This window comes from Micropterus dolomieu, linkage group LG18 (genome assembly GCF_021292245.1).
Source record: "Micropterus dolomieu isolate WLL.071019.BEF.003 ecotype Adirondacks linkage group LG18, ASM2129224v1, whole genome shotgun sequence".
In the NCBI taxonomy this organism is placed as follows: domain Eukaryota; kingdom Metazoa; phylum Chordata; class Actinopteri; order Centrarchiformes; family Centrarchidae; genus Micropterus; species Micropterus dolomieu.
Window position 1 is genome coordinate 11,544,080 of NC_060167.1, and position 26,518 is coordinate 11,570,597.

Genomic DNA, 26,518 nt, shown 5'->3' on the forward strand with positions numbered 1-26,518 from the left:
AAGATGAGAGATAGCGTGATATCCTGTGTGTTCACCTGCAGAGTATTCATGTATGCATACATACGCGTGCGTGTGTGTAATGTTTGTGTTGAAGCCAGAGGCACACAGAGCTTCCTGTGTTAGGTTAATGTTCTCTGTGCTGCTCTCGGTGAAAACAATAGGCAAGGCTCCATGTTTCTGAATTTCCCATCAGGGGGGTGATGATGACAATAGCCACTGACAGATTAAACACATTCCCTGTTTTGTTGCAGTTGGCACAGAAAATCATCATATATGAACACCAAAAATGTTCAAGTACATCTGATAACTAACAATCCACTGCGTCTTGGTGGAGGTGGTGATAAAATGAGGGACGCATTTAAATTCAGAGGGAAGAAAGGACAAAGACAATTTAGTGACCAAAAGATGCAGAGAGCTACAGATGACCAAGGATGAGAAGGCAGGTAAATGGTTGGACACCCACACACCCCCAATCCGGTGTGAGGGGAGAGAAATTCTGAAGCTATTCGACCATCCAACAAGCACTTCTGATAGAGTACACGGCCCCATAATTAATCCACAGATAACGCTGATGGTTCACAGACAGGTGACTTTCAATGTAACGCCATCCACAGAGTGCTACAGATGTATGTCTTAATGATAGTAATGATATTGGCAGTCATGAATCAATCAGATATGCTCTATATATTCAGCTGAGAGTCAAGAGATTTGTTCAGGGAAGTGATACTGTAAGACAATCCACCTCCAATTTTAGACAGCTCACACAGCATGTTAAGATAGATTAAGAACACACATTGAGAATAAAGACGTTAATCGCTGTTGATAGTTGGGGGAAATCCATTTATAAAAGAAGAATTTGCACATACTCAAGATGCAAAACACTATAGGAAGGTCTTTCTGCTATCCGTTGCATTCCTTGTTGCAGGAACCCTGCCTACTGTCTCAAATCTCTTTAAAAAAGTCATTCTTTTATGTGCAAATGTTTAGTGCTATGGCTAAATCTGCCTTCATCTTTAGATACACAGTGCTTAGCCAAAGGCTTTTAGCCTTTTTAACTTTTGAACATCAAAGAATTTTAGAGAGTAAAAATCCTTTTCTTGCTTAAAAATAGACTCTGCCCTTGACTCTATATTGAGCACATTTTTAGAAGCAATTTTACTTGTTGCTGGAGTAAAAGGCAAGACAGCACTGTAGTATTCAGTCCAAGCTTTCTGTCAAGACTATCTCAGATTTAAAAGGTGTCATTACAAGAGATTTTTGTGTTAACCTGGATTCACCAGATCATTCTTATTTTATGAAAGAGAAAATGTTTGTATTGTTTTGTGCACATGAAAATGTATGTCTTTATCTCGGAAAATGTCAAATGTCTCCTTAAAGAAGCATGATTTGAACATTGTCATATAAAATAAAAAAGTCAGTGAATTCTCAAAAAGTGAATAAAAATGTGCCTGGGTTTGGTTTTTAGCGCTTGAATAGGTTCACTTAGTAGAAAGCTGACTCAAACTCAAACCTTTGGCAAATGAGAAAAGCAAGCTAAGAACAATACCCAACAGTGGGAAGCAGTCTCTTGTATACTTTGATAAAGACGGGGTTTTGCTATTTCTAACAAGAGCTGAGTCCTTGTATTACAACCCATTACAGATGAGATGGTAAGAGATGATGGGTTTTTCAATGCCACTATGGGCACATATTGACTGACAGAAGGGAACAACAGAAATGTCTGTAGGGCAGATAAGCAGAGAGAGACTTAATTGTGCAGACAGCTTCCCGATAGAAACAATTTGGGATACTCAAGGCAGTTTTGTGTGTGCCTCTGAGGCTGGAAAAGAAATGGTTTGTGAAACTTCCCTCCTCTCTTTTTGCTGGTAATCTTCCACAATAGCTATGATGAAAGTGCAGATTTTGCACCTTTATTCATCATGTTATCCATGGAAGGTTAAAATCAAGGGCAACAGGACTTGGTTGAACATCTAGCTGCCCTTGATTTTAACAAGTGCAAAGGGCTGAACAGAAGGGTTTTAAGATCGTTTATGCTTCTCCTGATGAGAAGACTTTGCAATTGAGAATTGTAGGTGTAAGAGGATCCATACTTAAATTGTCTTTTGCACCATGCCTTTGGGTAATCTTCACAAAATGAAACGGGGAAAATGCAGTAAAACAACAAAAGGTCCATTCAACTTTAATTTTTAGGAAAATAAATGTTACTGTGATTGAAACTTTTTGTGTCTGTCTGTTTATCTATTATTACTATTCCTATTGAAATCAATACAATATATTATTCACAATTGATTACAATTAAGTTTGTGATTTAAAGGTAGCTTTACCACACCAAATAATTTAAATCCCACAAGAATGAAAAACTAAGATGACCATTACTACACGGCTAAGCTAGTTACCTTAGCTTAAGCAGTAATTTAACTGTTTGTTGTTTTACCTTAATCGTGACTGGATTAAGTTACTGCCTCAACTAATTAGGTGGAATTAAACATTTATTTATGAATACTGACTGATGCAGGTACAATTTATGCTGCTGCTGAATAAATGTTTCCTTTGGGCTAACACATGAACACTGACAAACTGAAAAATGTATGAACATACAGGTGAGGTGGGTGGTTTTCTGAGAACTTACGTTTTAAAATCCAAAAAATCCAGAATTCAATTGCACAGATGGATATTGAGACCAAGGTTGTTTAGTTAAATGGACAGCTTGTTAGGGGAATTTTATTAAAGGTATAGTTATAGTCAGTGAACAGCATCCAGATATAACTCTCCTGTTGTTCCAGGTGTGACAGGGCAGTTTGAAGGGAAAGTGAGATGGCGTCTGTCCTCTGTTGACCTGTTTGCCCTGCAAGCAAATTGGTACTGGTCCAGGGAGGATGAGATGTTGTTTTTTTATGTGTGTTATGACAAGTTGTTCAAAACACACACATGACTATGAGGTCAGGGCCATTGGGCGATAGTCATTCAGGGATCTGATGTGGTCTGGTGTGTTGTTGTCTACGTCTTCATTCAGTTGTCTGCTATTTTCACAGAAATTATGCAGTTTTCATGGAATAATAATTTGTAGTTACTGCTTTTGGCTTTCACAACATAATATATCAAAAAAAGAAAAATTTTAATTTAGCTTTAAAAGTAGTAGTGGATTAGTAACCTTTAACAGTAGCTCTTAATTTACTAAAAGAATAACTGAATGTTAACCATCAGACAGTAGCACTTTCTAACGTAAAGGATAAACCAAATGTTGTTTTAGAATAGAAATTAAACAAAACTGGACCATCTACAAAAGTGCAACAAAACTAAGACAAATGTGATTTTCTTGCAGCCAAGTGATAAAGGCAAAAATCAATCTTTGTGATGGGCCAGGGACACTTTTAAGAGGGAGACAAACTACTTTTATATGCATGTATGGATAAGAACCATATGTTTGAGGTGATGAGGACCCTGATAAAAAATTTAAATCCAAGTTTAGTTGGAGGTGAGGTTATATGAAAAATTTATTGTTATTCCACATTTAGACATTCAGAAGGTGGGGGGGACAAAAAAGAATGAAAAACGAATATAAGAATCTCTGACATTTTCTTGTTTGGATGGTAAATTCTGTAAAACAAATATTATTTACAGGACAAAACAATCTCACATCAAGCTCCATTTATTAGCTGGTCATGTGATATGATTGAAAGCCCCAGAACAGTTGGTTTCTGATGTCAAGAAATAACTCTGGGGGTTTAAGACACTGACCATGTAAAACCAACCTGTGTCATTTGATTCTGGTTGTGGATCTTTGTCAACTCTCTAAAAAAAAGGCAAAAACACTCAAAAACAGCACAGAAAAAAAATCTTTTAAACTATTTTGAATAAAACCTCAGATAATCCGAGTACTTTAAAACAGCCATTAGATGTCACAGAATACATGCTTTCTTCAGTTTAATCAGATTAATAAATGTTGACTGATGTACAATTTATCTTAATTTTTTGGCTGAATAAATGTTTCCTTTGGGTTTACATGAACATGGACAAACTGAAAAATGTATGAACAACATACAGGTGGGGGTGGGTGGTTTTGGGAGAATTTAAGTCTTAAAATCCATTAAAAAGTAATATAACATTCAGACATATCTTTAACCAATTTCTATTTTTACTTCACACCAGTATTTACAACCGTATCAGTAAATAGTTGTGTAAATTGTCCGCCTGTCCTTTTGACTTTATGAAACTCAGCTGAGAAGTGCAAAATACTCTGAATGCAAATGCTGACAGATGAATATTTAACATGGTTATTTATAAAACATGGCAAAGCACAACGCAGTGGAGCAGGTGAAGGAGAATCACCATCAGTGTCCACAGAGCGTACAGCTGGCCGGTGGCAGGCAGGCTAAGGACAGTTTATACTGAAGTAGGGCAGCTAACAATATTGTGTGTGCTCAAAATGTTCACCCAGTGGCAGCGAGTGACTAATTCTTACAGTCACATTTAGACTTTTAGCTGATGGCATATTGTTATTTTGCTCAAGGACATTTTGGCAAGACACACAGTCTGTTTGTAGTGACTGAACCTTTACAGTGTAGTAAAGCTAACTCTTCATCTGCCATCCCAGTGTGCTGTGATGTGGCAGCAGTAAATCAATCCTGGAGGGAGAGGAAATAATAATTCTATCTTTCTTTCTTCCTGGTCACTTACAAGGCCCACTAATCAAATTAGCCTTAATAGAATCTAATTTGATGTCATTCATTTGCTAACCGGCCAGGCGTTGCATTCCAACATCTCAGTGGAAGAAAATAATCTATGATCAAGAAGTGAAGCAAAGTACAACAAAAAGTTTTGCAAAAATGTGAAAATACATGTAAAGCCTGGACATCTACAGCTTTGTACAGCAGGTTAGTAAGAGATTAGATGCAAGCTCTGCTTTGTTTTCTCAGATGCTGTGTTGTACTACATCTGTATCAGCTCGCAGGCCCATGGGAGCCCCTGCTGGCCAAAAGATCCACTGTTTGAAACACGCAGATTCAAGAGGCTCTCCCTAAGGCCAAGGAAAATGGATATTGATCTGGAGCCATGACTAAATGGATTAAATTACAGAGTAGTGTTGGTAGCAGGGCAGCAGAGAGTAGGAGATGGGGAGGTAGAATAGAGATGGAGTGAGAGACAAAAGAAAGGAGGAAAAGGGGAGATGGGGTATTGAAAGTCTCCGTAAGTCTTTGCCTTGCAGACCGTTTTCCTTCTCTCAGACTCTTTTCATCAATAGCCCACCCAGCAGTCCTGCGCAATCATGCCACACTCCCATCATCAAGCATCATCCTGGTCTAGATGCAGTTATGCGCCAATTGGCTTTAGAGGAATCGGCAGTCGGGGATTATCACTTTCCATTCAACCAAGGCTGTTGAGTGGTAAGAATACCAACTGCACGGTGGGAGCAAAATAAGATGCATTATCATGAATACAGAACCCAAATTATCCTTCTGAGTGTAAATCTCAGAGCGGATCTGGTTTGCTGGCAGTCGCAGTTTTATATAAAAAGTTAATCAATCAGCAGTCCTTCTAAAGCCCCTGTTCTTCGTGGCCTTGATGATGGGTCTGAAGGCTGCAGAGAACAGCTTCCTGACTGCCTCTCCTGTGAGAACTGAGGGTTGATATTCGGGACATTCATGCGTTTACTTGTATGACAGGAATATCAATATAGAGGTGTGTGAACTACACTGTAAAAATTTAAAAGTCAAATCAACTTCATTTTGATTGGTAGTTCCTGAACATCATAACTAGATCACAATGACCTGATTTAAAACTGACAAATTTATCCAGTTACAATGATATAATAAAAGACTGGACTGATTGACATTAGTCAATATTATTTAATATGATTTTTTACAGTGTAGACAAGTTTGATATATATAAGTCCCCAAATTCTCGCTCTATTGTGTTGAACCAAGACACTAGCTTGGTTTGTTGGCACAACTTCAGTATGTTCTTTAAAAATGCTGCAGTATTTTCTTTAAAAATGTTCTAACAGTCCTAACAGCTTGCAATCCTCACTTATACCAGTTAGCGTTTTTACAGCGTAGCACATAGTAATAGCAACATCAAGGGAATGCTGTTTCATCCCAAAGGACACATTTCTATTGTGGAAAATACATTGTGAATAACTGTCATCTCAACTGTCATCTAAAATGTCTTTTCACGCCGTAACAGTACTTGAGTTGTTACATATTTCTCATGATCAAGGCTTATTTCTTCAACTTCTGAACTCGAATCATAAACACTTTGTCCCACTCCACTGCATTACCTTCAGGGCAACGCTCCACTTCACAACTAGATTGAATATTCATAAAGACTCTCCTGATTTCAGATGACACTTGGGCATCCGCCTATGCTCGACATATGCATAAAATGTGCATTAATATGGTCTTGCTCCTATCCCACTGATGTGAAGAGAGGATGCTTATAGTACACTTAATGGAATCCATCCCTTAGAGTGGCTGCCCCAGATTGCATGTAATGTACCACAGTCTCTTTGAAGATCACAATTTACAACATATGAGTGATGGCTACCAAATGTTGTCTAATGTGGTGCACAGCACGAACAGTTTGAATTGTCTATTAGTTACTTTACTTTGGTCTGCAAGTACACTGCTCAAAAAAATTAAGGGAACACTTATCAAGAAATCACACAACAGATTTCAATGAACGAAACAGTGCAAAGTTCAAAATCTTTACTGTACATTTTATATTTTGGTAAGAACAAAATTACATAACAATGGTCAATGGAAACCAAAATTACCAACCCCTTGAGGGCTGGATTAAAGACCACACCGAAATTGAAAAAATGTCCAATCACAGGCTCATCCAACTTATAATGTGACTCAGTGGTAGAATGGGCTGCAGGTATCGCGTCATGCTAGTAGTGGTGACAAGTACACTAGCAAAACACAAAACTAGAGAACAGTCAGTCAGGAAGGATAAGGAGAGAGCAATTGTCTGTAGCCACCACCTACAAAAAAAGACCATTCCTTTCATGCTGCTGCCTCTCCAGTGCACCTGTGCACTACTTTTATTTGCACCAAAACAGGCAACATTAATTCAGTCACAAATGCTTCTATACTGGACAGATTGATATCCATAAAGTTTAACTGACTTGATGTTATACTGTGGTGATTAAAGTGTTCCCTTATTTTTTGTTTTTGAGCAGTGCATACAAATTGGCAAACACAGCGTGAAGCATATGGCTATTGCCCCCAACAAATTTGCTTTTTTTTTTTTTTTTTTTAAATATGTGGCCTAGAAATTTCCTAAAACATAAAGCCACAAAAATGTCCTCTGGGAGTGTGAGATACAAAGAAATTCAGACAGTCCACGGAAGCACATAATCAGTCATCGCACATCATTCCAGTGTCTTGCTTCTAATTACACAGCATTACGACTCTCTAGCTCCATCTGTTGAGACATTTTTATAATTATTGACAGACATAAGTGATTATGGATAGTTACACTCCAGTTAGAAGAGAGAGCTGAATTGTTGCAAGGCATTGCACACACAAATGTCAGCGAGATAATAATTCACTGGCAGACACAGATTCTTATGTAAGAGCAGGAATTCTTCAAACATGCTTGACTGAATAAACTAATGAGGGCTGGGTCAACTTCCTCATTTGTCTAGTGAAACAATATCTTAAGCATCTGTCTGTTTTCTATATGTGCTTGTAATGTTCTGGATCTCAAGAGGGTGATGCTTAACCCAGGGGCAGAACGCAGGGTTCACACTGAACAGGTCACCAGTCTATCACAGGGCTACATACACATGTTAAATTCACTCAGGAAAAATATCAGGTGCCCGCATTGGGTTCAATGCACGGATGACTTTGCTGTCCAACGACAGCACCAATGTTAAGTACTTAAGTTATGTTTGACAACTTATAATGCCAGGCAAAAATGAAAGGGCCCATTGTTTTCAGAAAGTTTCAATTTAAAATGACAAAAGAATTATGTAAAACCTAAAAAGAAAAGCAAGGATATGTAAAGTGATGCACTGAATAAACTGAAGATGCTTCCAAAGCATTACATAACTTAAATTGAACTGCTGTTTTAGTAATTTTTAGGCAAAAATTCTAACCTCTAAATATGTGAGAATTTGATGTTTCTCATTTGTAACAGTAAAGGAAATTTATTTTGAGTTTTGGACTATTGATCAGACAAAACAAGACATTTGAAGTTGTCACCTTAGGTGGTGGGAAATTATAGCAGCATCTTACTATTGTCTTAATCGAGAGACTAATCAGCAGATTACCTTCTTATGAAAGTTATTATTTGCAGCCCTATTTTGAAGACGTTGAACATCTTACTTTATAGTGAACAGCTCAAAGTGCATTGCTGTTTAAAAGCATCAACAAATCAATGCATCAACAGATACAGTGATATACTATTACATTAAAAAGGAAGATATGCTGAACCTGTAAGCAAACAATTGTCTTACACAATCAGGAGATACAAAGCAACATTAGCATTAGTTTAGAGTTGTTTTTTTTGCCCACTCAACGAATGGTCTGTTTTGCTCTCAACCAACTCCTGAGGGAAATATCAAGTTCTTTAGCTGCTAAACGTGTCACCATGTTCACCAGTTAGCAGCCAACTTTTCCTGTCTGCTGTTTGGTGCTGAGCAGGTAGTGTACAGTCAGTTTATAGGGCTTTTTGCTAATAAAAAAAAAAAATGATAAAACCACACACAACACAGCTTTCTGCTGTGTCTGTAAACAATGCTGATGAGAGCAGAGAGAATGAACCAAAACAGTCACTGGAAAACAATGAGGTGAAAGACACTGAAATGCTCCGTATAGCTGATGGGAAATACTGCGTTAGGTCATAATTATCTCTATTTTGACATGCTGAATTACTTTTTAGCTGCTTTAAGGAACGTTACCTAGGACAGCTGATTAACAGTGTTACAAACTGCATTTCCAACAATATAATAAAACAGGGAAATTCAGACTGTCTGGACTAAAACAAAATGCCCAATTCAAGAGTCTGAAGAATTCAATTCTTGGTTTTAGTCCCTACATATCCCAAAGACAAAACACACACACACACACACACACACGTGTTTTCACATTGCCTGTTATAATTCTTTAAAATGAGCTTTGTTGATATGGACTGCAAAATCTAAAAGAAACAGGTTTGAAATCACTGTTTTATTTATCAAAGCAATGCAATGAAATACAACAAAACATGTAAAACCTAAAACAAAGCAAAATTATTGTAACAAATATTGTCAAATCAAACACGGTCTTGTGCGTGCTGAACAGTTTGTCAAAGTAAGAAAGGATATTTCAATCTTGACACCAACACGAGAGAGGACATTTAATTTAAAAAAACAAACAACTTTAAAACAGGGATTTGAAATGAATTCTGATGCAAATGAGTAGTAAAAAACGTACTACTTTCTATGATTAAAGCAGAAAATAAAGTAATTAAATGACAATGAATGATGAATTAAATGAAATAATTACATCAGGGACTTCAAGGTTGAAGAGACTGGACATTTGAGAATCTAAAAAGTTGCACTGATAAATCCAAGTGTTAAACCAAGTGTCCTCACTAGACAGTGTCTGTTCATGGCAACAAAGAACGGAGAAAACCCACTCGCTCTTATCTGTCTGGTCGCATCATGCCCGGCCTGACAGGCATCATCATCGGTCGAGGATGACGCATCATGTGTGGTGGTCCTGGCATCATCTGCATGGGTCCTCCCATTGGCGGCCTCATGCCTCCTAAAAGTGACAGTGAAGGGTTGCACAGCTTTAGGTGGTGATTTAAGTGGAAATATTTGACCATTTATTCTGTGCAAACTCAGATTTGGTTTGGCTTGAGCCTGCAGTTCATTATAAATTAATGTCAATTAATTTTAGGACACTTAAATGCATCATTCAATTAATATATAAAATGTTAGGAAATAAAATTGTTCATCACAAATTACCAAAACCCAGATTAACAGGCTAAACAAACATTTAATTTGCAATGATATAAAAAATAAATAAATAAATTAATTTAAAAAAAAACAAAAACAGAAAACTGCAATCTTCACATTTTGAAAGGCAAGAAAAGGTTAATGTTTAGCTGTTTTCTTGGAAAGAGAAAAAAAAGAATTAACTGATTATCAATATTGTTGATGATTTTCAAAATTGATGATTTTCATGTCGTTTAACTTCTTGATTATCCGACCAATAGTTTTAGACCTACTGCACATTATAGCATAAACAAAAAAAGACATTGTGCCAACAGGATTATTCTGTTGACTATTTTATTTGTGACAACAGGAAACAGAATTACAGGGCATTAAAAACATAAGAACAGATGGCCAATAGCCTGCTCTGAACATGACGTGGTCTTTGCTAATGACTGACTGAACTGCTGCAAACGTGAGGTGATATATCTTAAACTGGTAAACACGTTTGTTTTTGTAAGCACTTTTTAAACATTATGTCAGACAAATTAAAAATGACATTGTCAAAAAACGTGTTCCTTACCAGGTCCACCGGGCATCATTCCGTGTGGTGGAGGCCCCATCATGGGCATCATAGGGGGACCTCCCATAGGGGGTGTTGGTAGCATGCCTGGGCGAGGAGGACCACCTGTATTACAAACAGCAAATATTAGTGTACATTCAATGTTTGGACAATGTACTATGCACATGAATTAGATCAGATTCACATGCATCACAGTGAACTGTGTTATAATTTGAGAGCTACATTTACTCCACGGCCTGGAGTATACTCCTTGTCCACTATGTAACTGTTGGTTAGTTTTATGATTTCGGTTTCTTTTATCAAAGTTTGGCATGTGTCATTATTTGAGACACTGATCCCTGACATCATTTTTCCCCACATTAAAAAGGATTATTGGGGAATTTTTCCAAATCCAGGACCTAAAGATTGTGGGTGTTGTGTGCTGTACAGATTGTAGCAAACTTAAAAGCAAATTGCGATAATGGGCTATATAAATAAATAAAAAAACTGACAGAACAAAGGAGAGTGAAGAGGGACAAAGGATGTAAAACAAAATCTCTCTTTCCTAAACATTTCTATTATATAGTGGTGTGGTAGTTTTATGTATTTCAGTTATTCGGTTATTTGTAATCCTGCAGGAACATAAAGCTTCAGAATCTGGTTTATTGCCAAGTAGGTTTACACATTCAAGGAATTTGGTTTGGTATTTTGGTGCATAACAAAAAAGATTTGTTGTTGTTTTTTGTTTTTTTAAGTACTCCAAAAGTTAAGTATAAATATAAAACAGAAAAATTGACACACACAAAACAATTATATATAAAAAAAGTATGTACAATATAAAGAATGATGATGCTTTTGTTGATTTTTTTATTCTGATTAAATTAAATTTCAATAGTCCCTGATATAGAGCAAAATGCTAACAGCCTTTCCCTTTTGAGTATGAATCTAACTATCAAGAGCCATTGTCTGCGTTACGGTTAGTTAATCAAATTACTGCAGAGCAGAAAGACCATGGACTCACCTGGGGGAGGGCCACCAGGGAACGGCGTGGGAGGAATCTTTCCCTGTTGAAAGGCAGCCGCTGTTCAGAGAAAAGACAAAATGTTAATACACACACACACACACACACAAATGTGTCATGTTCAGTACACAATCTTAACTACACTTTATTGCGTTTGTAAAGAATTAATTTAAGCCCATTTCATAATGTATTCATGGAAAGCAAACACCACCAACACAAAGCGCTCCATATGGGGTCTTTCAGATAAACACAGTACCAATTAAGCAGTCAGCGTCAAAAAACAAAACAGTCATTTTGCATTCTTGACATGCTGAAAGGACGTGAAGCCAAGACATTTTTTTGTTGCAAAGGAGAATTTAGTCTGTCAAACAACATGTTCCTCCAGAGTGGACAATACTACACTCTAGCACCACATTGGCTTTGCATCTCTTATATGGATTAGTGGTTTGTAATCTCAGAGGGGGCCCCAAGGAAGCTGGTGTACATAGTGAACAATTTTAGGCAAAGAGCTTGGATAGCCCACATATGTGCATAAGCATGCTTTGTGTGGGCTACCCATCAGGCTTTACTCTAACACCTAGTTTATTGTCTATATCTAACCAGGATGTTAAATACAGAGAAAAAAAATAAATAAATTAACACACACACACACACACACACACACACACACAGAATTAGAGTATGAGCGGTTGACTGCACAACCAAATAAATCATCAACATTAATGTTAATGCTGCAAGAGGTCACTTTCATATTTGAAGTTAAACTCAATGCATAAATGAGCTGTATCCCAAAGGGCTGACTCATTTTAACTCCACATCCAAGGCCCTTAAGAGGATTCCCCCCAATGAAATTGTATTTTAAAGCAAAATGTCTATGAAAGTAATCCAGGTTATGAGAAAATTTCAGGTGTCCTGGAAAAATACACCTTTTTAATAAGGGGAAAAATGTCTTAAGAATTTCACAGCAAGTGCAGTTTCTTAGTACTGCTCCATGTACTTGGCCATGTTTTTCATAACTGAGACAATAGCCATGTTTTCGTCATGCAAATTTGAAGGAGTTTGAAATGTTGCAAAAAAGAAAAAGTAAATGCGAAATAGGTGTGTTTCCATCATCTGGTTTGGAGCGATTAAACCAGGCTACGACAAGCGTCGTTAGGTCGATAGTTGACGTTACACATGGCTGTAATAAACAAGACGTTTGGGTTTCAAACCAGAAACAAAACCAATTGCATGGACCTGTTGGTCAATGATCTAAGAAAAATTGAGAGAGGTCCTCAGGAATGTATTTCATGCGGCCAATTTGCTACCAGCCATGTCTCTGCGCGTTTTGGGAATATCCGGCAAGACGCCAACAGCGAAAACAGCTGATCAGACGTGAATTACAAATTCGTTACGTCAGAACTTATTCAGCAAAAGTGTTTTCATCTTCCATTTAGCACACCAACTCTTGTTCGACAAAGGCAAAACCCACCTAAGGCAAGCATAAAAACTACGGTGAAATTAAGGATTTTTGTTCAAATTTAGCTTTTCCCCCCCATCGACCTTTTCTAATGCGACGCTTCAAAATGCGCATAAAAAAAAAAAAATGTTGGTGGAAACACGGCTAATAACTTGCTTACTTGTTTTATCGATCAGGCTCTGTGCCTGCTCCTCCATCCATTTCTGGTAGTAGTCTTTCACATTTTCTTTGTGTTTTCGGCCACTGCAGTGAGTCTTCCTCACTGAAGGCTAGGACAGAAACAAAACACATTTGTGGATATTTAACAGGAGCAGAATCCAACAAAAGGTAACATTATTTCATGCTTTCTAACTGTGTGGTTTGGCACACACAAATACAACTTACCGAATCATGTGTAAGGTAGGTATCACAATAATCACAGTAAAACCTGTATGTAAATGTATAAAAAAAAAGGTTAGAGCTCTGGACAAGACTTGGCATACATTAAATTAGAGATGAACCATATGTAAAATAAAAAACGTTAACTGAGCTGTAAAACGAAGTGTAATTTACACAGACACATAGCTCAAACTTTAAACGTCTTTTTCTCATTTTACAAGCTAAAGCTGTTAAAGTTGTGGTAACATTTGTGTTTGGTCTGTAAATGTTTAGCCGTAACATCCGTATTACAAATGACTCCCTTACAAAAACGTATAACATGAATATTTTGTAGTTGTGAAGGAGTCCTGTGGGAATTATAGTATGCAGATATTGTGTCGATGTTACAAAATGTCCAGCAAGACAATTCATTGTCCTGCAGGAGGAATTCTGAGATGTCCCATGTTCAACCTGACATATTTAATTTCTGCAGGATATCTTTCAACAATTCTATACCTTTCTACACCTTTTTACCATGGACCCAGGTGACGATGGAACAGTGGATAAGACACATGGCTTTGGTCTATTTGGTCTACTATGACATATCTACCAATGTGTGACAATTAACGTTAACCCAGTAGCTTTGGACAAAAGTAATAACTGATTGTGTTAGCATCATCCTCCTAATTGTTATTAACCTTCTTAGCTAGCGTTACTTATTTTATTGTGAGTTGTTCTCTGCAGCAGCGGGGAGAAATGTTACACTTTACAAAGCTGTCGCGTTAGATGTTGTTTTATACGTTAGTGTACCATCAGCACAACCCGCCCTTGTCTCTGAAAAATAAATCAACTTAACCTAGAAAAAAACGCATTAACGTTACTGAGTCTCAACCAACTCATATCTAAAACAAAGCAAGCACCATAACGTTGAGCTTGACATGGAAGTTTAGTCCTGAACATACTCTGAATCGTGGACGCTGGCAGTAAAACTGATTTAATATCAAGATGCTGTGACTGTCTTGCTGGTTACTGTTAGCTACGTTCACATCGAGGCTGAGTCCAGCAAATAGACACAGCCCAGACAAAGCTCACAGCGCTCATCTGAAAACAAACTAGTCTGTTTCATAGTTTTCAAAGTCTATTTTAACATCGTTTGTTACTTTATACAAATATAAACAATATTTAATTTCGTTGAAAAGTGGAAATCAGAGATTAAGCACAAAAGACAAAAGAATAGCTGAACTTACTTAGGCATGATCGGCACCTATCTCCGCGAGAGCGCGATTCCGGTGTTCCCAATAAGTGTTCCCACCATATATAAGACCTACCCACTGTTAGTTCCGCCTGAATGTTAATGTTTTGTTAGTTTTGTGCGCATAGTCTCAGACACAATAAGTCATTCAGAAGGAATCGCTAGTTAAACTAAGAACATTTTTCTTGAACGTTTTCAGAATCAGAAGTACTTTTATTGATCAACGGGGGGAAATCGCGTCACGTCGCAGTTGCTCCCATTCAAGCATAGAGAAATTATAAGATTAAATTGTATTTTTACTATTTTTTATTTATTAATATTATTTATAAGAAAATAGAATATAACCAGTAGCCTATGTAATAGTGTCTGTTAATCACAAATGAAAGTGATTGAATTCAAGTCTTTCCTGTATTTTATGTAAAAATCTTGCCCATTTTACACATATCTTTCTGATTTATTCAGTGGTACAATTTACCATTCACTCTCTTTCACACACACACATCTATACATACAACTGACTGACTGACCCTTTATGTGAAAAATGACATGAATACCTAAACTGAGCCTGGTTTCTGAAGGCAAGATATCACCTGGAAACCTGTTGATTAAGATTCTGTTGATTTAAGGTGAAGCAGAGCAGTCATTTGGACTCAGTCATGTCCGTATCAGTGGTTTCTGTGGCACTACATTGCTTTATTCTGGCAAAATGTTATTTGCATATATGTAGATTCTATAAATCTGTTCCTCTAGGATATCAAAAAACTTGGTGTTGAAACAAAAAAATACATTTAAAAAAAGTCACTCTCTTGATTAAATGATGCATAAAAATATATTGCCACAATATATATATATATATATATATATATATATATATATATGTGTTTTCACGATTCATTAATTATAATAACGAGTAATTCCAATTAGTGCAATTGTATCCAATATTACATTTCTGATATATGTGGTAGTGGGCAGCAAAACGAGGGACTTGGATTCATTGATAAACCAATGAAAAGGTGGCTGCAAATAGCAACAGATGACGTCGACGCCCACTACGTGATTGGCGAAGGTGACGCAGACTGTTGCAACGTCAAACATCGTCCCCCCTAGTCGTGCCATGCGCAGTAACGCTTGTTGTTGTTGAACTGGTTGTTATGGCTGGACAAGGCCTCGGACTAAACTGAGAGAGGACCCCCGCACCACCCCGTCTCCGCCACGGGACACCCGCCACCCATGGAGGGCACGGACATGGACGTGGACGCGGAGCTCATGCAGAAGTTCAGCTGCATGGGCACCACGGACAAGGACGTCCTCATTTCGGAGTTTCAGAGGCTGCTGGGCTTTCAGCTAAACCCAGCCGGCTGCGCCTTCTTCCTGGACATGACCAACTGGTGAGTGCGGGGATACGGAGGGCCTGTTGTCGGACACCAACATGGCGCTAACCTAACAGTGTAATTAGCAAGTTAGCATACGTTAACGTGCTAAAAAAATGGAGTTAGTGTTGCTCAAAACCAAGAGGAGCAATTTGTCTTTCATACACGGGGAATGGCGGTTAGTTAACGTTAATTCTCAGCGATCGTTTCGGTTGCAAACGGAAGCGATAAAGTTTGTCCTAACTGTGAGTTATGATAAGGGGTAATAACTGAAACAGATAGCTAACTAGCTAGCATGCTAATTTAAACACAGGGAGCTCTCGGTGTAGATTATCTGCCACATTACATAAGTATTCAGAGCCAGTGAAACCACGCTCTTTGGGGAAACTCAAGGCAGCGCCAGTCGCTTCACGTTAGTTTGATGACGTAACCGATCGTGATCTATCAGCGACTGACAACAAGTGGCCTTGATCAAAACGTCTTTGTGTCCCTCATCAACTGATATCAACCATTTAGTTAATGGATGTTCGATGGTCTCTGTCACCTCTCTTTTAAAAAGAGGGACCCAGGTAAAAACAAACAAAACAGAATTCCCATTGTCTTGGATAAATTTCATAAAATCAAGTCTGAAAGTCAGCGCGCAATACTGAAGAGGTGACATCATCACGTGAGAGTTGTAGGAATTTTTCAACTGAAACTGGCTGATCAGTTCTGCAGAGTTTAATTACAGAGAGACATCAACAATGTCTCAGGACTATTTAAAGATAAATCATCCTGAACACAGTCATACTTCAGTGTAGCCGTTTTTGTACAGGATCAGAAATTCCCCCAAGAAGTTGTTAACTCTTTCAACCTCCTACTTCTTGTTGCATAGTGTCGTCTGCAGCTGTTGAGGAATTTGTCAAGTCTAAAAAAAATAACCCCCAATGAAGTCAGAGATGTGTTCAGGCTTGCCACGACTTGGGCTTGGACAACATTTATATCAGAAAGTCTGCATTACAAACCAGAATTTATGGAGGTTTGGATGCAGAAAGTGTCTAATGAAAGAGGTTGTTGATTTGTTTTATTGGAAGTGTAGGATTCTGTTTTTGCTTGACCCATACTAACAACCGAAGGTGCCAGTATGCTTAAACCAAACCAAAGCGCTTGTCGGATGGTTGAACAGCATTTGAAATTCCTTTTTATTAAAATTTTTGTAACTTTCCAAATTCCACAATTATGCCCACTTCACTCAGCAATTAGTCAGGCTTGCAGATGTTTGAAAGTAAGCAGATGTTGCACTTCTCACTCAAGTAATCTTATTTTTCATTTTTCACTACGCTTGTCACATACATACATTTGAGTAGAAGCTTTTCGACAGCCCCCATTTCTGCAGTCATTGCATCTTGTCGCTCTCCCTAACACTCTCCCTTTAAATATCAGGCATTTGCTTTAAAACAACATCTCTGCTCTTATTCAATTTCCTTTCATTAAGTATATTCTAAATGCCCGTAACAATTTCCCAAAGCAAAGCTGACATATTTAAATAGCTTGTTTTATTCAACTGATCCTAACCTAACAATCTTCTGTTTATCAAGAAAACCAGATTGGTATTTGCACTTCACATAAAAATTAAAGAATTCTTTTAATAAAATAGACTAGAAATGTGTCCCAGGAGTTACTCCACAGTTTTTTGTCTGTTAAACAGTGGCAGGATTTTTCTCTAGATGCTCCGCTTTAAAGGTATAAAGTGTAATTCCTGGCCACATGCTCCAAACAAACATGTAGGTGAACTGCAGGGAATTCAGGAGTGGATCTGTGATGGTTTTGAGGTGGGACAGTCTCAAAAGACCACAGATCTCAAGGCAATTGGTCTGTAGTCGTTAAGTCCTGTGGTCCTTGTTTTTTTTGGGAACAGAGTTGATGGTGGAGGATTTGTTAGATAAAAATGTCTGTGAACATCGGAGGCAGGTGGATCGGCACACCATCCGTGGTGGATGGAGAGACAGTGTAGCCCAGTTCCTTTACGGGGGTTCTGCCTCCTGAATAGTGCAAGACGGAGAGAAGCCTCTGGGGTGGGCAGTTGTTCAAGGCCCCTGCTGGGGTGGAGTTGGCCCCTGCTGAGGTGGGGAAGGTAGAGCTGTTCAACTGGAGCTGATCAGTCACAGGGGACGGGGGATTTCACCATGTGGGGGGGGGGAAGTCGGGGAAATTTAAACTTTAGAACAGTGGTGAGAGGGAAGAGAAATCAAAAGGATTTGCAAACATGGGATGCATACTTCATAATTTATCAGAAGATTATATATAATATATAATTTATATTAGATTATCAGTGTGTTTTCTTGCCAGATTTGCTCGTGGCTGTACCTACACCGGCTTGCTCTGTCTGAACAGCCCAATTGGTTAACTTGAGTGCCGAAAGGAAGCAGGCGGCGCTTCGCCTCCTGTGTCCCTGGACTACAACGATTTCACACCCAGTCTGCCCTGTCAGAGACAGGAAAGTTCAAATGGTGGCAGGAGAAAAAAAAGTAGAGGTAGCGGAAGAACGAAAGATCGGGAGGGAGAGGGAGAGCAACTCGTGCAGCAGCATTGATTGACAAGCCCTCAGGGCTGCTCTGCTTCGTCGTCCTCTCATGTTGGATCGAGGGCAGACTGGACGCAACAGTGACTCACGATCGCATCTTGAGGCACAAGTGTCAGGTCAGCATGCTAACTTCAGTAGATCTCTCTGCAACACCACACATAGACGTCTTTGACATGAGGTCAGAGCTGTTATTTCTTCACATTCTGTTGATCAAGTTGGTTCATTTTTTTTTATGTTTTAAACTAAAAGTCTGGCCAAATTCATTAATTGTACTTCTTTTAAAAGGCAAATTGTAACCGAGCTATACAATCTATGTGAATTCTATTTTAGGATGGATTTTCATTGTCAGTATCAGATTGGTGGACTTGGATGAAATACTTTGTGAGGCAGCAGATTAGAAAGACTGGTCGTCACTTGGAGTCATTGACTCAGCAGCTTTCACTATTGTGTATTGATAACAAGTATTCTCAAGACATGGCAATCTGCACAAAAAAACAAATACTTTGACTGTTGCTTTTCTTGATGTCAGCTTTTATTGTAACAGTAAAAAAAACAAATCTTGTGGCCAGGGTCACACAGGTAAGGTCTACTCCTGATAACACCATGCTCTTCCTTTTGTGTTGGAACAGGAACCTGCAGGCTGCTATTGGTGCATATTATGACTTTGAGAGTCCCAGTGTCAACACGCCATCCATGTCCTTTGTTGAAGATGTGACAATTGGGGAAGGAGAGTCTGTTCCTCCAGATACACCGTTCACAAAGACCTGGAGAATACAAAACACAGGTGTGTCACTACATTCACACATTTAGCTTGAGCTAGTGAATGGCTTTAGTGACAGCATAAGTAGCCTGTCTAAATCTGTCTGCAATATGCACAGAGCAAATGTCAGTCACAATGTCATGGTTTTGTTGTTGAACTGTGTTTTGACTGCACTCATCTTTGTGTATTACAGGTGCGGAGTCGTGGCCACCTGGGGTTTGTCTCAAGTACATTGGTGGGGATCAGTTTGGGCATGTAAACACAGTTATGGTAAAGTCACTAGACCCCCAGGAAATATCAGATGTGAGCGTGCAGATGCGAAGTCCGTCAGCTCCAGGCATGTACCAGGGCCAGTGGAGGATGTGTACAGCTTCTGGATTATTCTATGGAGGTAGGAAATCACCAAAGATTTGATTTGTTTCTAATAGGGCAATTTATTAGGGCTGCAACTAATATTTATTTTCACAATTCTGTTAATCTGTCAATGTCTTTTCATCACAATTCCATCAAACCTTCTCTGAGCCTTTAAATTGCTGGTTTCGTCTAACCAACCAAACCAAAAACATTCAATTTTTTACAAGGATCGGCAAATTGGTAGGTTGACTCTGTCCACTCGTGTTTGTGTATGCTTCTTTTCTACACAGATGTAATCTGGGTGATTCTTAGTGTAGAAATTGGAGGTCTCCTCGGCGTGACCCAGCAGCTGTCCTCCTTCGAGACAGAATTCAACACCCAACCCCAGCGCAATGTCCAGGGAGACTTCAATCCTTTTGCCTCGCCACAGAAGAACAAGCACGACGCCACTGACAACAGCTTCAAAGATCCTGGCGGGGCCTGGGAACGCACACAAGAGCCAATCCAGCAAGATGAAAACGGACTGTCTCATAATGCTGTAAATAGAGCATCAAATGGTCTCCAAACCAATCTTTCTGTGGTCACTTATGGTCAGGTATGTATTTAAACTTTAGGGTTTCACACTTCACAAACTTGACTTCTATCACTTTACCACATTAACTGCATTCATAGGATTAGCATATCTATGTGTAGCCTTTCTGATTTATTGTGTGGGATCACCTGAGCTAATCCACAGGATCTGAATCAGGTACTGATTATCAACAAAACTGCAGGCTACAGTGGATGTAGTAGCTGCTGCATCTTTAATCATGGGCAGAAAAAAGAGAAATACACCCCATTATGATGGAAGCTACTATAATTTGAAATTTTATAAAAGCCATGACCATATATTATTTTTTTGGTTAAGAGTAGGGTCAGTAGCACTTGCTATGATACAACAGCCAGACACTTCCTAGGATAACCAGTTGTTCTCCAGCTCATTGAGGTTTACGTTTGCTGATACATTCTGACATGCATTTATTCATCTTTTGTCTGAAATGCATGTTTTTTCCAATGTATTTTAACACATAAAACATGCCTATAGTATCTGACAAACTCCAGCAGTATTATAAAACTGCTATGTGTTTAGTTTCATCTTGGGTCGCTATGGGCATATATTGACTTTTCATTTTTCACATTTGTTCCGTGTCATTTCTTGAGCAGTCTTAAACAGGACTAAAGTTACTAGAGGCACCCAAAGTAATGTACATTCCACCCCACAAAAGTGATGGACAAAGCCTTTTAGATAATAAGATATCGTGTGTGCAAAGAAATGAAGTTGTGGCAATAAAACTATGGTTTAACTAAAGGAAGAGCACTTGGAACAGAAATGACAATCATTTATGACAGAATCATGTCAGTGCATGGATTGCAATGACATTTGGTACCTGACTTGCTAACAGTCAGTTATCAAATTTGTTACATTACATGCTAAATGTTATCATGCTGTTTAGGACTGAACGATTTGGGGAAAAATTCTACTCTTTTTTTTTTTTGCAATTTAAAAAGAAAAGTTTAGTTAAAGTTCAGTATTCAGTTATTCTGTGTAATAGATAAAACATGTCATGGAGCATTAAAACATGAGAGATCATCAAAACTGTGATGTGGCACAATTTTCAAAATAAAACCCTATGCAGACTCCCGATATCAATAATAAACGCAGTTAAAACAGACAAAAAAGAAATAATTTAACTACGTAGCCTACTTAACCATAGTAGAAGCACAAAAATCAAGGACAAATCAACAAAATCTGAACAAGTCAGTTAAGTCAGGCAGGTAATCAGGCTCTTATATTGAAATACTCCATGTGGGATATGAAGCCATCCAGAGAACGGAACAAAACTGGTTCACAGAGAGCTGATATCAGTAGTAAAATCACAAATTAAAAACATATCAACAACGTGGGGCAGGCTAAACGCTCCACTGCAGTTGACGCTGGGCGGAGGACGGACAAAACGCCTGTGTTGGTCTGCTGACGCCGATATCCCACACTTTTCCCTCTGGTTTTGTTTGTTGTTGTTGTACACACCCTGTGCCCACTCTGATTGGTGAGTAGGACCGGAACAGGAGGCACATGGCGCTTGTGATTGGCGAGCAAGTCTGTCACACAAGGATGACACCGTAATTCATTTGTAACTGCATGACGGGTCAGATGCGCCGTATAATTAACCTACATTCTTAATTGCAGTCTTCACAATTAGCTAATCACGTTCTTTCAAATAACAATTTCAATTTGTAAATGATTAATCATTCAGCTCTATGGCTGATAGTTCAGGAATGTCTGACAATGTAGAGCCTGAGAAGCTGAGTCTGAGATGTCTAGATGGTCTCACTGGTATAGAGGTTAGACATTTTTGATTTAGGTAAAAATATGATCTTTCCTTTGGTCTCTTGCTCAGGTCACATTTGACAGACTTTCCCCACTAATGGTACCTAAACGGAGTTGTCATTTCTCATCCATTTAGTGTAAAATGATCATTACAGTCTAATGAGGCTGCTACCGTGGCGACTTTCAGCCTTGTTAAAAAATATTAGTGCCATCTTCAAATATGTACTGTGACTAATGGTATGATGATGAATGTGTGTGGCATCCTGCATGTGAGTATTGCTACTATTAATTTGCGTATTGCTTTGATTGCTAATTCATTATGACATGCATCAGAACAAACATAGCTATAGCTTCTTTAAATTAAACTAAGATCATGGTCTGTGTTGAGGAAAAGTCCTGCATCACTGCATCACTGCATCACTGCATCACTGCATCTACTGCCCAGTGTAACAACTCATTAACTCCATTAAATCACCCGAGTCTCTCAGGTGGGACCATGTTATTGTTATACAGTAGAATCACCTCATACCTGTCATTGCAAAGCCTTTATTCACAGATTTAGATAACAGCCTCTCCTGGGTGGTTTAACTGGACTGTTGAGAACTACTTAGCTTTGTCAGCAGCCGGTCGGGGCATTTAAATGAGGCATTATTTCAAAAGGTGCTACCTGCAGGTACTGCAGATTTTGTTACTGCCCTGAAAATGATGATGGAATGAGACAGCGGTGTAGCTCTTGCATACATACATTGTGTTGGCTTGTTTAGGTTTTGATATTTAACAATTTTATACACATATAAACTTTCATTTATTTCATTACACAAAACCTAAAACTAGAAACTAATATAATACCCTGTCTCTCTTTTTCCCCCTCCAGGGTATTCATGGACCCTATCCATTTGGACAAAGCTAGAATGACAAAGACCCCCCCACCCACCCAACCTGGTGGATGATGAGCTTAACACCCCTGGAGTCCTTAAATGCAGAGGAGTCAGAGGGGGGGAGGAACAGTTGTTTTATATTGACTCATGACAACCCTCTCCCTAACCCTATGGCCCTCCCCACAGAAACACAAACTACAGCGAGGTGATGGATTACATCCGCTACAGCGAAACATCCCACCTGACATCGTCACCCGGATTCGCATGTGTGAATGCTTCATTTAAGAGTGCTATAAACCCTTAAAAGATACACAAGACTGTTTTTATTTCTAATTGAAGTGAATCAACCCTAAACAATCTACAAATGATTCGGTATTCTCATGAGAAATGGAACACTTTGTGTCTTCGGGGTTCCTACACAGGTCTAGAAATGGCTGGAAAACTGCTGGGAATACTACAAAATTAATGGTTATCATAGATTATTTTTAAGCCTTGACAAGTAAAACAAAGACTGAAAAATTAAGGGATTAACGTTTTAGGTGGGGGTCTTGTATCTTGTCTTGTTTTATCTAGTGTCTTTTATCTTTTAGTCACCACACCAAACAGTTTTTACTAAAAGTGTATGGATTATTTCCAGTTTTCTGCTAGATGACAGCCTTACACAGTTTCACACACAAACCTGGTGAATAACGTGGGGGTGTTGAACTACCAGTATGACAACAAGTATGACCAGTTATACCAGACTATTAGTGACAGATAAATACTGGAGCATTACCATTCACGAAATACCATCACTAAACGTGAGAATTTCTCTAGTTCTTGGATAAATCTGGATGGTAGAGATGTGAAAGATACACGTTTTCAACTCGTGAGTGTTCACATATTCAGAGAATTCTCAATGGTTCAATTTACAGATTTACTGAGTGTGAGGGTAAAAATTGGGTTGGGTTTAATCACCTTGAATGTCTGACTTTGACTGACATGAAACGTCCATATTTGCGTGGTTTTCAGACAATTCCGTATTATGAGGCACAAAGTCAAATAGAGCTTTCGGAGAGAGCAGTTTTCCAGTTGCAATTACAACTTGGATGTTGACATGAATGCTATTTAGAAGATGGGATCTGGGAACACATTAACTCTGAACTCTCTGAATTATGCTTTTACAGTTACCATGATGTGCACCAATCTGGTTTTATACACCTTGTGATCTGTTTCCAAAAAAGATAAATTTGCTCAACCTGCAAAAGTATGTGATGTGAAATACTCCATGTTTCAAGTTATTTTTGTAAAGGAGAATAATTGAATTTATGTCTGAAAGGGCTAGAAGATTCCACCGATGTGTTTGTGTTATGTTTGTTACTCAAGTTTCTGTTGTGACCAGCGTTTCAGGCTAAAACCGAGCAGTTTGGCACCCTCCTTGAACCGATGTTCTATGCTTAACACAAAGACAAGCAACTAGACTAACAAACAAAAAGATGAAACAGTTGTCATTCAACCTATTAGACCCTTTAAAGCAAACGCACTGTCAATAACGTAAAAATTACACTGTCTCAGTGTTTCCCGCGATGCTTCCATGACACATTTGAACTTATGCCACAAAATAACACTTTTACACTGAAGTAGTATTAGTGTCCAGACACTAATCAGAGACATATTGACCCCCACATATTCAAATTCAAAGATGAGGGCAAATACCCTCCACTTCTGCAAAGAAAATATTGCCCCTCCCTGTGTAGGAACCCTGTCTCTCCCAAAGATAAAACCCAGAGAACCAAGACACTAGTCCGTTCTGCCATCAAGCCGCACTGTCTGCAGGTTCCCGATTCAGACTGCATGGGATGTGTGTGTGTGTGAGAATGTGTGTGTGTGGTTTTTTTAGGGTGGATTTTTGCTTTAAATAGATACTGAAGCGAATGGATGCGAGTGAGTTTGGGCAAGTGAGGTGGGAGGAAGGGTCGAAAAAGCCATCAAAATCTATTTTGCCTGGTGAGTGACTGTAGTTTCTGAGTCCATGTCTACAGAATGTGTACTAGATAAATGTGTGTGTGTGTGTGTGTGCGTGCGTGCCTTTAACGTGTGCATGTATGTTATGGTTTCTCTATGGATTTAACTGACATTAAAATGGTGTATACTACTTGGGCAAAGGATGAAGCATCTATTCACATACACATTCATATTGAAAGAGCTTTACTGGGCGTGTACCTCTGAAGTATTGTTGAGTGATTCTGCACCGTTTGGATGAACTTACTCACTAATTACGCTGTTATTTATTTGCTGTCTTTATAGTGCGCCGCTGCTGAAAAAGTCCCATTTACAGACAGCAGGTGGTGCTAAAAAATCACATGACCAACATAAACTCGACCTGACATCATGCTGAGTTCATTGTAAAGAAAAAGTGAGATGTTGTAGTTTGATTCTAGTAAGACTGTTTGAATATGAAAATTAATGGTTTGCATCAGGATTATTATCACTGATGTTCTGTTACTGCTATTTGCACAATGGTGTCCACCACTTCTGATGTGGGAAAGTGGTGATTTGTGGTTTATTGTGGATACCAGCATTTTCCAGAAAGTTCTATTGGTTTGTTTTGCTTATCTGCTCCCCTCTGAAGGCCTGTTCACAGCTTAACGGTTTGTTTTCATAGTGTTAAAGATAAGGTTTTAAACATTCTTTTTGTCACTGCACCAATGTCTGATCTTTTAAAATGAAGATTGATTCATGTTTATCTTGATCACGCATGTAAGCTTTGCTTGTCTGCGAATGAGTTACAGTCTGTCTGCTATCACACCTGAATTGTTACTTAGCTTTGCTATGTTCATCATGTCAGACTGTGGATTTTATCATGTATTTTGGGCTTACAAATAAAATGGGAAAAGTTGTTGATGGAACGGCATGATAGTGTTAAATTTTTCATTTTCCATTTGAAAGGAATTATTTAAACGTTTTGATTTTAATTTTAATAGTTTTAATTTATCAAACGTTCACCTAGTTGTAATTATGAACATCTAAATGTTATTCATAATATTTAGAGTTCATTGATTCAATGATCGCCTGTTTGTAAAATTAACCAGAATTATGTGTTGCAACGCTGCTGTATTTGTATTGAGTCAGCTGAGAGTCCACCTCCCAAACAGTATACACTGTTCTGCATTGCTTCCTTTAGTGGCGTCAGTCTTTTTTTTCTTTGTGTGTGTGTCTTTGTGTGTGTTGGTGTGTGAGTGAGAGACAGATGGTGAGATATCTGAATATTGCTGGATTCATTCTCTAGTTTTAGTTTGTGACTATGTACGGATTTGAGACGGGTGGTTTGGAGAGTGGATGAGATGAAAGTTTACATAGTCCTAAAATAGCACATTTATTTGAAGAGAAACTGTCAATAAAAGCTTTTTTCCCTGTATCTATAATTAAGCATTTGTATGATTAAATTAACACTGAAACAATGAGTAAGTTGTCTTTTTTGAGGGGGCCAAATACCAGCTTTGCTTATTATTTTTCTATATTTTACATCTAAAAAGGGAATGCAGGAAAGCAGAGCGCAGATGGAAAAAATCCAGTCTCCAAGTCCATTACCTCAGTCTGAAGGATTTATTAATTAAATACAATAACATGGTTAAGGATGTGAGAACACACTATTTTTCTGAACTCATTA

At 38.4% G+C, this 26,518-nt stretch overlaps 2 protein-coding genes across 2 annotated transcripts; one reads left to right on the plus strand and one right to left on the minus strand.

The window, feature by feature from the left end:
- Positions 1 to 9,154: 9,154 nt before the first annotated feature.
- snrpc (small nuclear ribonucleoprotein polypeptide C) lies at positions 9,155 to 14,688 on the minus strand. Its single transcript, XM_046029598.1, has 6 exons — positions 14,572 to 14,688; positions 13,352 to 13,394; positions 13,128 to 13,236; positions 11,509 to 11,568; positions 10,509 to 10,613; positions 9,155 to 9,752 (listed from the first exon to the last, which is right to left on the minus strand). Exons 1-6 carry the CDS (start codon positions 14,577 to 14,579, stop codon positions 9,631 to 9,633), a joined length of 447 nt encoding a protein of 148 aa, XP_045885554.1. The 5' UTR covers positions 14,580 to 14,688; the 3' UTR covers positions 9,155 to 9,630.
- A 978-nt stretch (positions 14,689 to 15,666) lies between these two features.
- On the plus strand, positions 15,667 to 26,312 carry ilrun (inflammation and lipid regulator with UBA-like and NBR1-like domains). Its single transcript, XM_046076555.1, has 5 exons — positions 15,667 to 15,964; positions 19,139 to 19,293; positions 19,463 to 19,660; positions 19,914 to 20,218; positions 22,866 to 26,312. The coding sequence occupies exons 1-5, from the start codon at positions 15,807 to 15,809 to the stop codon at positions 22,899 to 22,901; spliced, it is 852 nt and encodes a 283-aa protein (XP_045932511.1). The 5' UTR covers positions 15,667 to 15,806; the 3' UTR covers positions 22,902 to 26,312.
- Positions 26,313 to 26,518: the final 206 nt, after the last annotated feature.